Below are 16,176 nucleotides of genomic sequence, written 5' to 3' on the forward strand. Positions count from 1 at the left end.
ATATTCTAGCTAAAGGTGAAGGATATAGGGTGGTGGGTCAGTAAGGAGGTGCAGGTGAGGGGAACTTAAAGCTCTGTGGGCAGCCAGAATAGTCATAGAATGCAGGAGAAACAATCAGCAATATACCTATTACCTACCTACTCAGAGAATTATTATAAGAGATTGAGATTGCACAGAATTAAGGGAGGACAGTTTATCACTTATGGTTTTAAAAAATTTTTTCCTAGGAGTTCTTATACAAATTTTATTTCTATCAACTTATAAATAAAGCTATTCATATATTCTGACATGAGAGTATACATATTAGTAAGAGGAACTGGTAACTAAATCTGAAGGGGGAGGGAAAGTCCCAGATTCTGAAATTCCCAGATGGGTTGGGGGCAATGAGCCAGAGAACTGAGAAAAATTCTAAAGTATACTTAAGTTCTTCATGTCAGGAGTCAATTGTCACTCAACAAGCACTTGTTAAGCCCCTACAACGTACCAGAATCTGTACTAAGCATTGAGGTTATCAATAGGCAAAAAGAAAATAATAAATAAATTAAATAAACTAGTCCTTGCTCTCAAAGAGGCCACAGTCTACTGGGGGAGAAAACATGCAAATAAACATATATGTAAACATAATATATAAATAGTACATTGAGATAAACAACAGAGGGAAATTACTGGCATTAAATGGTATCAAGGAAGGCTTCTTGCAGAAGAAAAGACTTCACCTGGAACTTGAAGGTGGCCAGAGAAGTCAGGAGATGAAGATAAGAAGACAGATAAATCTAGGAATAGCAGATAGCTAGTGAAAATGCCCAAATTTGGGGGATGGAGTGTCTTATGGGAGTAACAACAAACCCAATGTCGCTGAACTGCAGAGTGAGTACAGGGGAGTATTGGATAAGAAGACTGCAAATGTAAGAAAGACCCAGGTTTTGAAGGGCTTTTGAACACCAAACAGAGGGTTTCAAATGTAATCCTGTAGGTGATAGCCACAGGAATTTTTTGATTTTTAGGAGGGTGACATGTTTAAACTTGTACTTTAGGAAGACCAATTTGACAATTGAGTGGAAAATGGACTGGAGTGGTGAGAGCCTTGAGGAAGGGAGACCACCCAAAAGAAGGTTATTGCAACAGTAAAGGCATGAGGTAATGATGATGTGGCAGGATAATGGCAATATCAGAAAAGAGAATGGAGTATTTATTGGAGATGTCAAGGTATAATTGATGAAACTTAGTAACAGATTGGATATGGAGTATGAGAAAGAATGAGGAGTCTATTTTGCCAGTCTGGGTGATTTGGAGGATGGTAGTACCAAGGTCAGGGCAGCTAGGCAGCATAGTAGATAGAGCCCTGGGCTTGGAACCAGAAAGACTCATCTTCATGAATTCAAATCCAGCCTCACATAATTACTAGCTTTGTGATCCTGTGAAAGTCACTTAACCCTGTTTGCCTCTGTTTCTTTTCTATAAAATGAGGTGGAGAAGGAAATTACAAAACACTCTAGGATCTTTGCCAAGAAAACCACAAAAGGGGGTCCTGAAGAGTTGTACTCAATTTAAACAACTCAACAACAACAAAGTACCATAGGTAATAATGGAAAAATTGGAAACTAGGAGCATAAAGATAATGAGTTTTATTTTAGTTAAATATTAATTAAATTAAATTAATTTTAAAAAAATTTTATTTATTAATTATTAATTAATTAAATTAAATATTAAGACGTACAGGACATTCACTTTGAGTGGTCCAATAGGCAGTTAAATTCATGAGTCAGAAGGTCTAGAGGTCAAAAGAAATGTTAGAGCTAGATAAATAGATCTGAATATCATGAAGATAGAGATAATTGCATCCATGTCAGCTGATAAACTCACAAAGTACAATAACATAGTGAAAGAAGAAAAGAGGGCCTAGGATAGAGCCCTGTGGGATACCAATGATTAACAGACATGACCTGGATACTGATGTAGCAAAGGAGGTTGAGAAGGAATAGTTAGGTAGAAGGAGACGCAGAACAAAGTAATGTGACAAAAACCTGGAAAAAACAGACTATCAAAAGACTAGTGATGATCACGAGTGTCAATAAGAATAAGGACTGATAAAAGCCTACTAGATTTGGTGATAAAGAAATCACTGATAACTTTGGACAAGTAATTTCACTTGAATGATGCAGTTTGAAGTCAAACATAGAAGATAAGTCTTTTCTATGAGAAGCAATCTGATTTTTATTTATTTATTTTTACTAATCCTCTTATTAATGTAAAGCTAGGAATAAACCAGATAGAAGTAAGTCCAACAATGGTGTTTGTCACAGTTTTTGAACGTGTCTTACCCAAAGTCAAAATTATTAAAGAAATCATTAAATTCTTTAGTCATTCTTGTTTGTAGGTGGTATTGGGCTAAAAACATCATGTCCTGGAAAACTGTAGATCCCAATCAGTAAGATCTACAGTAAATAACAGAAGACTAGCTTAGTCATCTGCACAGAAAAAACAAAATTAATTAATAAGGAACATTACCCATACTATAATATCAAATTTGGGAGGTAGGCATCATTATTTTGTCCATTTTACAGATGGGAAAACAGGCAAATGCAGGTTAATTGATTTGCCATGACTTAGTAAGTATATGAAGGTCACATTTGAACTTAGTTCTGATCTCAGGCCCAAGTCTATCCAATTATCTACTATTCTTGTCATTTTCTATTGTTTAATCCTCACATTATTACCTTGCTGCCCCATGCTTTAGTTCTTCCAGGAATGAGGGCCCTATCTTCATATCACTAATATTTCTGAGGACTGGGTCCTGCCTCTGAGTCCTTCCTTGGAAATCCTGCTTTCACTTCAAAATTAGACTTCCTTGATACTAATGTTTAACATAAACTTGGATCTTTTCTCTTGAAGTATAGCGGTGCTATGGAAAGACCATTTTAACAGTCATGGGAAAGACTGGGCTTTGATTTCCAGCTGCCCTTGTTTTTAACTGTGATGCAAGCTTCTGTTTCCTCAGATGAAAAATAAAAGGATTAGATGATACCTAAGGTCTTCTCAAACCTCCCCACTGCCTACCACCTACTTTATTTTGTGAATAGACTAGCTTAGTAAGTTAACATATCTTTAGTGAAATCTGTCTAAATTTCTACTGATTACAAATGCTTATGCTCTGATGATATTCTCTTTCCTGTTGGGCCTTGGCTGCTCTCTGTTTGGACTTTCCTGGATCACCTGTCAGGTCCGTTTAATCTCTGGGTCTTGGTTCTTGACACCATCTACCAAACACCAGGAGTAGCACCTTCTACTCTACTGGATCTGAATTTTGATGAATTGTCAATATTTCCATGAAATGAACATGATCCTATATAAATACTGACCAAGTCAATGATTGAATAAGGTTTTATGCTTGTGGATAAATTATACCTTATTTAAAGCTAAAGGCACATTTAAAGAATGGAATGAAGTGTGCATAATCTATGTGTATTCAAGATCTATACTTTCCAGTGTTAGTTCTTCTGTGAATTTCTCATACTTTAAAAAGAGCATAGTACACTCTGGATATGATTAAATTCAGGCTACTAGAGAGACACTGACCCTTAATTTGAAAAGAAAACTGTAATTATGCTTTGATTGCACCTCCAGGCATTTTGATTTCCCAGATTTTAATTAACATTATCTTCAAAACCATTATAACTAAAATGATTTAATTCTATAGAGTTTAAATAAAAGGTAGATGAAATATGGTTACCTTCTGTAACCATGACTAATTTGATCTCCATGAGAATTGCAGTAAAACTTCACAATTATGTTACATTAAAAAAAAATCAAGCAATTATGCACAAACCTAAGAATTGCATGTAGATATACTGCCATATTTCTAAACTTTTGGTAATAGATGAACACAATATATTATATTGGTCTATGTCATTTACCTATAAAAGAATATCAGGTCCTTAAGGGTAGTGACTGATTCATTATTTTCTTTTTATTCACAGTATCTTGGATAGCACTTACGCAAAGTTAGAGTTCATAAATGCTTATTTATTAGTTGATCAGGAGTCATTAATTCTCTCTCTATTATAAAATATCTCCACTGAACAAATCACTTAACCTCTGAGTCAGTTTCTTCTTATAAGTTTGCTACCAGAAGTAAATCACATATTTCAAGCACTTAAGAAACTTTAAAGCAATACATAAATGAAATCTGTTTTTAGAATCATCATCGTGTCTATCATGATTCTGGCCAACTAACCGTAGGGGAACAAACTTTATTAATTGGTTTACTATATAATCAAAATAGAAAAAAAGTCTTGGCAAAATGAAGTCACTATATTATAAAATTCAGGTCCAATTTGTCATCACCTGCAGTAACTGACTTTAAGAATAGTGATTAATGAATTAACATCAACCTAGAGAAATTCTCTAATAGTATGCTAGTATGCTGCAGAACGCTGTCCTCACTTCTATTCTTTCTGACATTTTGATCAATGACTTGAATGAAAATACAGATGGTCTGCTAACCAAATATATAAATGTATAAATGACTTAAAGCTGGAGGGATAGTTAACATGTCTAATAACAAAATCCTAATAAAACAAAGATCTCAATAACTTTGAATGATATGCTAAATCTAACATGACTAGATTTAATAGGAATAACCATGAAGAATTGTACTTAGATGCAAACATCTATTTCGTGAGTATATACAAAAGGAGCACTGATGTGCAACATTTTGTTCACCAAGGATTAAAGGAAAATTATTTATATCAAATACCAAATTAATCACCTTTGGTATAAAAAAATACATGATAGATTTTTTTCTTTATAAAAATATATTTGGAGAATTTTGTTGGATTTCAAGTTCAATATATCAATAATGTAGCATCAGCCAAAAAAATAACTAATGAAATTTTATTGTTAATCAATAAAATTAGAGAATCAAAGGCAGTGTGGACAACCTGGAAAGCCTTTTGCTGACAGTAAATTTTAGTTGAGCCTTGAAGGAATCCAGGATGGCCATGAGACAGAGACAAGGAGAGAGAACATTTCAGGTGTGGGGGAATTAATAAAATAATAAAAATGAGTATTCCATTCCATTCTACATACCAGAATTTAAGAGACAGAGTGAGGAATCACAACTATGCCATGTGAGGAATGGTGGAAGGAATATGGGTTATTCAGGGTGAAACTAAGAGAACTTGATTGACATCTTCACTGTTTTTAAATATTTAAGTGAATATATGAATTAAATGAACATTTCATGTGTATTTATTATGTACCAAATACTGTACTAATCATTGGCTTTTCAAACAGGAAAACAAAAACATTCCCTGCTCAAAGGGGTTCACCTTATAGTTACAACAGACAGAAATTATAAAAGGGAGTCTTCAGCATCCAGATTGATGGAAGGACCTGGAGATAGTAAATGTGCCGCTGCAAGGCCCAGGGATCCTTAGGGTATGTTGGGAAATAAGTTATTAATAGCTGTGGGTCCAGAGGGCATATTGTTGGGTATATGGTAAAATAATATTTGCCATGATACATAGAAAAAGGATTAGATTCTTTTGTTTGGCTTGAAAGAGTAGAATTTGGGTCAATGCATTGAACATTTTAGGTGGGAAGATATCTGTGGATTGAGAGACATCAGCCAAGAATGTATACTGTATCTAGGATAGCAACTAAGACAATCATTTAGTGAGAGTAAAGGAAAGCAGATCGATAGACACTTCTAAGTGTTGCACTAACTTGCACACAATGTTCAAAGAACTGGGGGAAGTGTTCCAGAATGTTGGCTAATGTTAGTTAATTTCTCTATATAGAATTCATATAAAAATATAAGTAAAAATGTCATAGGATCAGAAGTCATACATGGATTGCAGTGTCCACCATTATTGGGAATACTCATATTGATGTTACCATATAAAGTTACCATATAAAGAAATAATTTATAATAATTAGAACTGTCTGAAAAGGGAACAGATTGCCCCAGGAGGTAATGATATTCTTATGACCGGAGGCGTTCTAGCAGGTATTGGATGAACAGTTTGGGAATTGGAAAGGGTTCACGCCAAGGTTCCTCACATTCTAAAGATTCCATGATTCTGTAGTTATAAGGGGAAAATTAAGGAGGCCTTTAGAAAAAAAGTAAAAAGTATTTAATTTTTATAAATACTAGTTTATTTCATAAAAATACAAAAATATAAGTATACATTTATAAAAATATCATGAATGAATCAACACAAAGACTTCTTCAACTCAATAAATATGGCAGTAATAGTTATTTAGATTTTTTTCATATTAGTTTACAAAGTAGTTGCACAATGTCCCATATAATAAAGGTGACTGTAAGCAAGATAAGAAAAAAAAAATTAAAGTTTCCTTCTCTTTGAAAAGGCACAAAAAGCCTTTTGTTATCTTTACTGATGTTATGCATCTTCCTTCCAAGGTTTTTAGGCAGAGAGTGTGAAAATTTCTTATAGCTATACCATTCATATTCATTCACGTGGACTTATTGATTAAGCAAATCCTTACTAAGACGACACTTATGTTTTGTTTATGTGTTTGAGTTTGTATTTTCCCCCAAGTAAGAGAATGCAGGCCACTTAAGTTAGCAATAAGGACATTACTTTCATTAATACTGACCCAGTAAGTCACTGGTAACTTTTATCAGTCTCGATCACTGTCGTCTCCCCCATACATATCTGCAAGTTTTTTAAATCGAGGTCCCCAGTCGCTGAGATAATCATAATCCTGGTTACCATCTGCAGTAAGCGATTCCAAAGAACTGAGAGAATCTGCTATGGAATCATTCCCTTCATAAGCATATGTTGCTAGGGAATCATAAGGTGGAGCACTTGGGTCTGAATCATTCTCTTTTAATCTTCTGTGAATAAAGTCTTGTACATCAATGTTTTCCCACAATGGAGCAGTCCTCCTTATCTGAAAAATAGTTTCAGGCATTACATCCCTTCGGAGTTTACTGTCTTCTCTGGCTTCTGGATTCCGTAGTGTCCCAATGTCAAAAGCTTGGGTGTCTTCTTCCCCCCCACCTTCATCATTATAGGTCACAATGTTGTCTCGAACATCATCTTTTGAAATGATCAAGGGTTCCTTTTTCCTCTGTCTCTTGAGTGCAGTAAATAGAACAACTAGAACTGAGACAGAAAATAAAAGAAAATGGATAAATTTTAATGACTGGAAAAAAGCATATTATGGTGATCTGAATTGGATAAAATTGTCAAATAAAAAAAGCTGGTTATTCTCTGATATCAGAGAGAGAGCCTTGAGATTCAGGAAAAAAGTATAGCTAGGCCTCAATGAGTGAAAATAATGAATCCAGGTGAAGTGGTTACATTATTCAAATTCACACTTCATGTTTCCATTGGGCTATAATCAATCACCATATTTTACATCATTATAACTTCAAATAATGATTGCCCCTTTCCTGTCCAGGCCTAGAGTTTTGTGTAAGCCTGATTACAAATTATACTGTCCTGACCCATTGAGGAAAGAGCTAAGGAAAGTCATACTGCATCTTGCATATCCTTAGGGTTTGCTGAGCTTCCAAATTTAGAGGAAGAGCTTGTGATGTTATGCACTATATATGTGTTTGTTTGGGTTTTTTTTACCTTTTAAAAAACAGGCAGAACTTGACAAACCATTTATGACTAGATCTTTTCTGAAACACAACTATTTGGAAGGGTGCAATGCCTCATGGTACTCCAAAGCCTTTACATGTAACATCAAAATTTTAGAAATAGTCTATACTTAACCAGGAGAGTTTTATTCAATTTTCTTAACTAAATATAATTCAGTATAACTTTACCCTCATTGATATCATTCAAAAATATTCTATGGATTTCTACTTTTTTTTTTTTAATGTGCTTATAATTGTCTACCTCATGCCTTCATAATTCGTATATCCCATGTTAACTCCAAAGAAGGCTATCGTTTGGGAAGGAGCTCTTACTTTTTGTTTGTTTTATCTAAAGTGTGTGTGTTTGTGGGGGGATGTCACTGCCTACCACTATAACTTTCAAAAGATGGTTGTGATATCATAGCACTGGGGCTCTCTTTATTCACATAAGGAAAGACAAAGAGATTAAGGAATATCTGTTTAATATACTTTTCTAAAGAATTTGTGCTTGGTAAATAAGTAAAGTTCTAGGATGAGCGTTAATTTTAATGGAAGACAGAGCTGGATAAAGACACAGTATCTAGAAAGGATGGTAAGAAATTGAAGGAAGGTACTTTGGACTTTTTTAGTTGTTTATAGTTGGAAAAGGGAGAAACATGCCACTCCCTTTCTACAAGAGAAAAGTTGTGGATTGTATCTGCTAAAGATAAATTATGCAAATTCGAGGGACTTTTTTGAAATTGGCAGTACTCCTATGTATCACTATGTATTACTGAAATAGAGAAATATACAATGCACACACATATACATGGATCACACATAGGTGTTACTATGTATAATTGTAGGAAATAAACTGCTTAAAATAATAGTTCCTTATGGATAAAGGAAATAAGATAAATTCAGTAGTAGTTGCCAGCACAACTCTAATCATAACTGAATCATCTTGGGGACATAAAAATATTTTTTAATGTATGTGAACAGTTGAATCCTGACAGCTGGTTGCATTTATTTGTGTATTGGCTGTTGGCATAATTTGCCCCTATTCCTACCCCAAGAAAATATTTTTTGAAAATATTTGGATCATTTTAGCTGCACAAATGATTTCTCAGCCATTTCCCTTAGGCATCCGCTGAAGTCCTGCAAGATTTCCTGGCCAATGGGAAGTCATCCAGGTGGCTTGTGAGGGTTTTCAGTGAAAAGCAGCCAGCTTGGAATAGCATTTGAAAATAAATTTGGCTGGCCTCACTGCCCTCAGCATAAGGATTTCAGGCTGAACAGCTAAGGAAATGAATGTTTTTGAATTGTTTGACAGTGGAACAACTGTTCAATTGAATCAAATGGTTGTCCTGTTAGGACACACTCAAATAAAACATTTGTAATTGTGAAACCCACATTTATTTGGAAAAAAATTACACCCACCCACTCACACACACACACGCACATATGTGTATATGTGTGTGTGTGTATATATATATATATATATATATATATATATATAATATATATATATATGCCTTGAAGTGATCATGGTAACAGTTCAGAATAAATACAATCTTTAATTTATTTAATTGAAGTACTATACCTTTATATAACAAATTTATATTGCAATTATTAAGTTGTTCCTTGTAATTAGTATGAGCAGTGTAAAAGTTTTTATGCTTTTGCCTATTAGACACCAAATACATTTACCAAATTTATTCTTAATTCAGCATTGTTTGCAAATGCCAGCAATGTTTGTCCTTTTCAACATAATTAAGAAGTAGCCAACTAATATAAATGTATAGGCATTATTAAGATAATATGAAAATTAAAATGGCATTTTTTATTCTCTACCTACAAATATTTTCCAGATATAATGCTGATTAAAAGAGAGGTAGATACTTTGCAAGTTGAAAGAGTGTTTATTTACACAGTCACTTACTAAGCAGTATGAGGATGCATAGGAGAATAGCAATGAGAGCCCCTGTACTCAGACCAGCTGAAAGGATCAAGGCCTCTGCATTGCAGGACTGCATATTTCCTTGGTTATCACAGGCACACACACGGATTGTTAGTGTTCCAGTGCTACTTTGGATTGGATAATCATTGTCAAATATTAAAATTGGTAGGAGATAAGTATTCATTTTATGGCGGCTATACCCATCCTTTCTAGTCAGTACACCAGCTGTGTTATCTATAAGAAAAAACATGAAAAAATGTGATAAGCTATTAAGTATCTCAGAGAGGTAAATAATAAATAAATTTGATGAGTAAGGCTCATGTATACCTTTATTATCTACAATTGTGAAGTTTGGATTAAGAGGAAATTCTGGTACTGGTTCAAAGAAGAACTTGTGTCCTCGAGGAGGGTCATCTTTGTCCATGACACTGATTGTCTGAATCAACTGGAAAAACAATAGTTACATTGTCATTAGAAGGAAATTCAAATTGCTTTGTTTTTAGGAAAATGTTGCACTAAATGAATCTTTTTTTTTAAATTCCAGTATGGCTAAGCCATTATTGAATTATATACCTTTTTTTTAATGCAACTGTCAGGAGAAAAATAATATGTTTAATATATAGCTTTTTTACCATTTACTGGTTCCTTTAATAGCAGGAAATCAAACAAAAAACTTTTAAATGAATTTCCTAAGAATAGATATAGAGAGTCAAACTTCAAGCAGTAATTTACATGCAGGTTTAGAACTTGGGACAGAGGCATTGTGGGAATAAATAAAAGTACAAAGAGAACTTAAAAAGAGAGGATGAGAGGTGATGAACACATGACCTTGGGGATCTTTCATTTTAAGAGATCAGATAGGGCACAGTAAACTAGTGAACAGAAATTGTGGTTGATATTGTTGCTGTTTTTGTTGTTGTTGATGATGATGATGACTAAGCAGACCTGTTCATATTTTCAGAAAGATGGAAAAGGAGAGATTAAAGATAAATGACAAAGATGGCATAACTGCAGGACCAAGATCCTGAAGAAGATGAGTAAGAATGGGAGAAAGAATATAGGTAGAGTTGTTATCCTTAGAAAGGGAATAGGATGTATCCCCCTTCCTCTGAGATGAAGAAAGGAGGAAAGATGGATGATGAAAATGAGATGTGTTAAGGAGTAAAGAAGGAGAGTAGAGAGAATTCCATCAGATTTTCTAAATCTTAGCAAAGTAGAAATCTAAGTTGTTTATTCTGTGTGTAGGACATGGGAATGTGGAAGGGAAATTGAAAATACAAATTATTATAATGCTAATTATTATTAATAACAATAATTGTTATTGGAATGAAACAGGAATCTGATAAGAGTCAAATAGAGGATTTACCGAATAGCAGTGAGGGCATAACAGAGTTTATGCACACAAAGATTAAATTTATAGTAGTTGATATCAATGAGTTTCCGTGACTTTCTCTAACAGTGCTCAGTAATGTGGGGAGGATGAGTAAACAAAGTAAGTGGTAGAATCAAGTTGAGGTTAGTTGACCATATTTTAGAGGAGATTTATACTTAGGTAAGAAAGGATTGCCCCAAGGATCCCCTCAAATCGTAAAAATCTATGATTCTTATACAAAGGGAATTGGGAAGCCTCAGATAAACTCCTTTCCTATTCACTACACTCAATGTTCTTTGCATTCTATATCCTGAACCAAGGAAAAAGCAAATCAAACAAACAACAACAACAAAAACAAAACAAAACAAAATCTTTAATGTTGCCATATTGGTACTGTCTTATTTCTCTTATTAATCTGGTCTTAATGCATTATCATAATATAAATGTTAGCCAAGTACATTATAATCACCAATTGCTGATATAAAAACCTACTTGTTATATGACAGGCATTTAGAATTACTACTTTCTGAAATGATGCCAGCATATAATGAATCCCAGTGCCTTATGGCACTTAACTAGAGTATCTGAAACCACCTTAGTTATTCAGAAAGTCACTTGAGTATTTCTCATTTATTGTACACATTTATTCTAGCTTCCTAGAAGAATCATATTTTTTTATTAACTTCTCAGTATATTTTCCTGGGAAGTTCAGTACAGTGGAAACACAAAGTTAATGGTTTTGAAAAGTTATCTTTTTTTATCCCTTCTTCTAAATTCCTTAATACACATTCATAACAGCATTACCAATCATGACGTTAGTGAACATTTCATTAGCAACTAAGGCAATATTTTATTAGATGTGTAATGTGTAAGGGAAACTGTCTTTGTTTTTAATCAATCAATAATGAAACATTTTACAACCCTAGGCCTAATTCTTTCACATTTCTTAAACCTCTGAGGAAAAAAAAAATGCTTATCCAATAGGTAGAAAATATATCAGGAAACATTATGAAACTCTCTGTACCAAACGCAGCTGTTGACTTGAAATGGAAGACATGATAGATGAAATAGTCAGAAGAACTAGCAAATAGGAGATGTGACAATATGCACATTATTCTGGTAGGACGTTTATATTCTCAATCAGTTTATTTATAACATAACTGAAACATTTATAATCATTTTATATGCAGAACATCGCTTGAAAAGCTTAAGGACCAAATGATATTTTACAGGGTTTCCCAAAACTCATGGTGAAGTTTGAAGCCAGAACTTTTTTGAATTCATTATAGTTTTAAATTTTAAACCATACTACTTTTGGGAAACCCTGAATAGGTTATCTCAACAGTCATTTAATTAACCACATATGGTGTTGTAGGCACTATGCTAAGTGCTACGGTTCCACAGAAATGAAAAGTAAAAAGTCCCTGCTCTCAAGAAACCCACTAGCTAATAGGAGAGACAACATGGAAACAATTGTGTACTGACACAATATAGACAAGAGAAATTGAAGATAACATTAGAGGGAAGGCACTAACATTAAGCAGTATCAGGAAAGGATTCTTGCAGAAAGTGTATTTAATAGGTACCAGAACAGAAAGCAGGTGAAGTATTTTGAAACCTTTTAAGCCATTAGATATAAGTCATCATCATCATTAACATCATCAGTAGTAGTAGTAGTAGTAGTAGCAGCAGCAGCAGCAGTAGCAGTGCTGCTATTAACAGTACAAAACTGTGAGCCATATTTTGACTTTTGTGTGGTGATTTGTATTCATTTCCATAGACTCTTACTGTTTTAGAGTTAGGATGACCCTAGAGAAATTTAGTACACTGCCATCATTTTGTAGATAAGGAAACAGAGGCTCAGAATAATTTAGGTAAATGAAGTACTATTAATTCAATATCTGATTATAGGTGTTTCTAAATTCTTGAATATACTAATTTTGGAAAGAAATAACTTGGAAATTATATAGAATAATACAGTATTCTAGATGGTTCATTAGCTTCCACAGTGACTGAGATTTTAAGTGATACATTTGAGCTTAATTTTAAATATCAGTAGGTTTTAAAATTAACCAGGTAGTGTGTTCTCTACATGCTGTTATCCAGTTGTATCTTAATTAGAAGTGCAGTTCTCTGACATATCAATAAGAGAGTTTGATTTTTCATAGACCTCAATACTTTAGATGAACTCAAAAATAAAGTGAAATAATTGAGATGAGTAACATACTTGGTAATGGGAGTGATTATATAATTCACTTCTCACTATAAATTCTGCCTGACTGAACTGCCTCGAATTCTGATGATGAAGAAGTAATTACTAAACATTAAATGAAACTGACATAGTGCACATTCAAAATTCCATTGCTCTGAAAGTCTGTCTAAAACCATTAGACTTACCAGTGGTACTCTGAGTAGTTTATCTACATATAAAGGGTTCCTTAATCTGAAATTTGGGTGGGGTAAAAGTGAAGCAGGGAATTAGGTGTGATGATGACTAGAGAGAGAGAGAGAAGGTTGTATCAAGTAAAAATGCTATACCATATGAAGCCATTTTAAGTACATCAGTCATTGATAGGGAGCATGTGTATGCCTAGAGTATGGGACGAAGGATAAGAAATAATCATTGTTCCTGGGTGTGCTAGGCATATATGTGTATACCCACTTCATCCTCCATGCATACCTATGGTAAGGGGTATAAGTCGAGGAGAAAACATGAAACAAAAACTTTTAAAGTCAGTAGGGAGTATGAGCTTTGAATAGAGCAAGCTGGCCATAGTAGAAATAGTAGGCAGGAAAATTTGAGTTCTGAGAATATTCTTATCACAATATATTTTGCCACACTGTCTAATTTTTTTTCTTTTAACTCATTTTGTCACAAGGACAAAAATCCATTATTAGTTATTTGGTTCAATGATATAAGGCTTCACAAGAACCTTCTTTTAAAGTGTCAAATATGAAATCTTCTGTTGTTCATTGACCTTCATAATGTCTCCCTCCCCCTTTTCATCTTTCCAGTCTTCTTGCATCTTACATATCCCCATACATTTTGTTTTATCCAGTGGCCCTGTCCTTTGTAATCTTCCTCCCACACAAGATTCCATATCCAAACTCCAGACATGTTGACTGACTAGCTCCCATGCCTGGAATGTTCTCCCTCCTCATCTTTCCTCCTAATTTCCCTATCTTCCTTCAAATCCCAACTAAAGTTCCACCTTCTAAAGGAAATCTTTTACAATCTCTCCTTCTAGTGGTTTCCCTCTGTTGATTATGCCTTATTTATCCTTATTTATACATAGTAGTTTACATGTTGTGTACTCCATTAGATTTTGAGTTTATGAGGGGCAGAGATTGACTTTTAATTTTATTTTTATTTTATTTTTGTGTCCCTAGAGCTTTGCACAGTGCCTGGAATTTAGTAAGCTCTTAATAAATATTTATCAATTGACTGACAATAACCTTGGAAGGTTAAGCAGGCTTTCTAATTTGACAGACCTTAGAGTAAATCAGTTTACCTCATATCAGAGTAAATCAGTTTAATGCATTTGTTATCATCTTTACACTAAATTCACCTCAACTCCTTTGATAAGTAATAAAGAGAAGAAACTGGAGAAAATTATGAAACTGTGCTGACTAGATTCACTATGAATTTGTTATGTAATCCCACTGAAATGAGATAAATCTACACTTTTCTAATTGACTCACTATTCCACTTACCAGAGCAGGTTGTCTAAACCTTTTCATCTTTCTTCAAACCTTTCATAATTCCTACTCCCCTCACCCTCTGAAGTGAGAAACTTGAATCATGTTTCAATGAAAAAAATGAGGTCATTCATTCACAGAGAGCTTCCTCTGTTGACCTCTTCTTCACCTCACATTTCCCATATTCCTTCTGCTGCTTCACACATGAAGAGGTGTCCTTTAGCCTTGCCAAGGCAAACCACTCTATTTCTACAAGTCATCCCACTCTACCCTGTCTTCTCCAACAGATATCCCTCTCTATTATCCTACTTTTTTCACTTATCTTCAATCTCCCCATATCTACTGGCTGTTTCCCTACTACCTATAAACATGCCCATGTTTCCCCCATCCTCAAAAAAAAAAAAACCTAACTTGATATATTCATCTCTTCTGGTTATCATCCCATGCCTCTCCTCCTTTTTGTAGCTAAATTCCTTGATTAGGTAGAATGGGTAGTAGTGATTACCCAGCCAAGGCACCTTGTCCCATGCAGGTGAAACCAAGCAGAGCTGCAGCTAGAAAGTGGAGTGAGAAAGTTATCTGCAATAGATGCTTCCACTCGCTTTCCTCTTTTCTTAACTGTTTACAGTCTGGTTTCTGACCTCATCATTCAACTAAAACTTCCTTACCCTAGAGATCTCTTAAATGCCATATCTAATGGCAGTCAAATCTACCTAAGACATCATAGAATCACAGATTCTCAGAGTTGGAAGGTACTTCAAATCTTACCTAGTTTAGCCAGTAACTGAACAAGAATCCTCTGTACAGTTTACCTGAAAAGTCATCATTTATCCTATGTTTGAAGATTTCAGTTATAAGGAAACCATTAACTCCCAAGGTAGACATTTTCAGTTTAGTTTACTATAATTGTTAAGTTTTCCCTCATATGTTATTTAAATCAAGCCAAATAAATGCAAAGTTTATCAAGCTTTTAGCAACTTTCACTTAGTACTCTTAATTCTACCATGTGGGACTTAGCAGAATATGTCTATTCTCTCTTCAATGTAGCATCCCTTCAGATACTTATAGATGGTGATACTATACCTTCCACCCCAAGTCTTCTTTTTTCTAGTCTAAGTATCATTAGTTCCTTTGACTGTTTATTCAAAAACCATGATCTTAAGGTCCTTCATTTTAATGGTTCTTCAGATGCTCTCCAGCTTATATTTCTTAAAATATGGTTCCCAAAATACAACACTACACTCCAAAAATGATCTGACAAAGACAGAGTGCAACGTGACATATCATCTTTTATCTTGTCTTGGATGCTATCCTTTTTTTTCTATGAAATCTAAACTCTCATCAGCTTATCTGAGAGGAGTTTCTTTAATGGCTTTTTTTTTAAATCTTGGAATTATTAGATCATGGTGACCATCCTGAAATGCTTGATTAAGGGTCTGTAACTGAAATTTATACTGGACTATATAATTGAATTAAGAGTATCCCTTTCTCAATTTGCTTTTCTCCTAAGTTTTGTGAAGTTCTTTTCAATGGAGCTAAAATAACTTT

The 16,176-nt window shown here is 34.1% G+C and overlaps 1 protein-coding gene across 1 annotated transcript in view; it reads right to left on the reverse strand.

Moving 5' to 3' along the window:
• Positions 1-6,227: 6,227 nt before the first annotated feature.
• Positions 6,228-16,176, reverse strand: part of CDH9 (cadherin 9) — a 157,640-nt gene continuing 147,691 nt past the window's right edge. Inside the window, exons 9-11 of the mRNA XM_021000528.2 lie at positions 9,885-10,002; positions 9,540-9,791; positions 6,228-7,136 (exon numbers count right to left, since the gene is read on the reverse strand). Of these exons, the coding sequence (XP_020856187.1) occupies positions 6,649-7,136; positions 9,540-9,791; positions 9,885-10,002 (858 nt within the window). The 3' untranslated portion in view covers positions 6,228-6,648. The remainder of the gene's footprint in view (positions 7,137-9,539; positions 9,792-9,884; positions 10,003-16,176) is intronic.

Source organism: Phascolarctos cinereus, unplaced genomic scaffold (genome assembly GCF_003287225.1).
Source record: "Phascolarctos cinereus isolate Bilbo 61053 unplaced genomic scaffold, phaCin_HiC Scaffold_4;HRSCAF=312, whole genome shotgun sequence".
NCBI classification, from domain to species: domain Eukaryota; kingdom Metazoa; phylum Chordata; class Mammalia; order Diprotodontia; family Phascolarctidae; genus Phascolarctos; species Phascolarctos cinereus.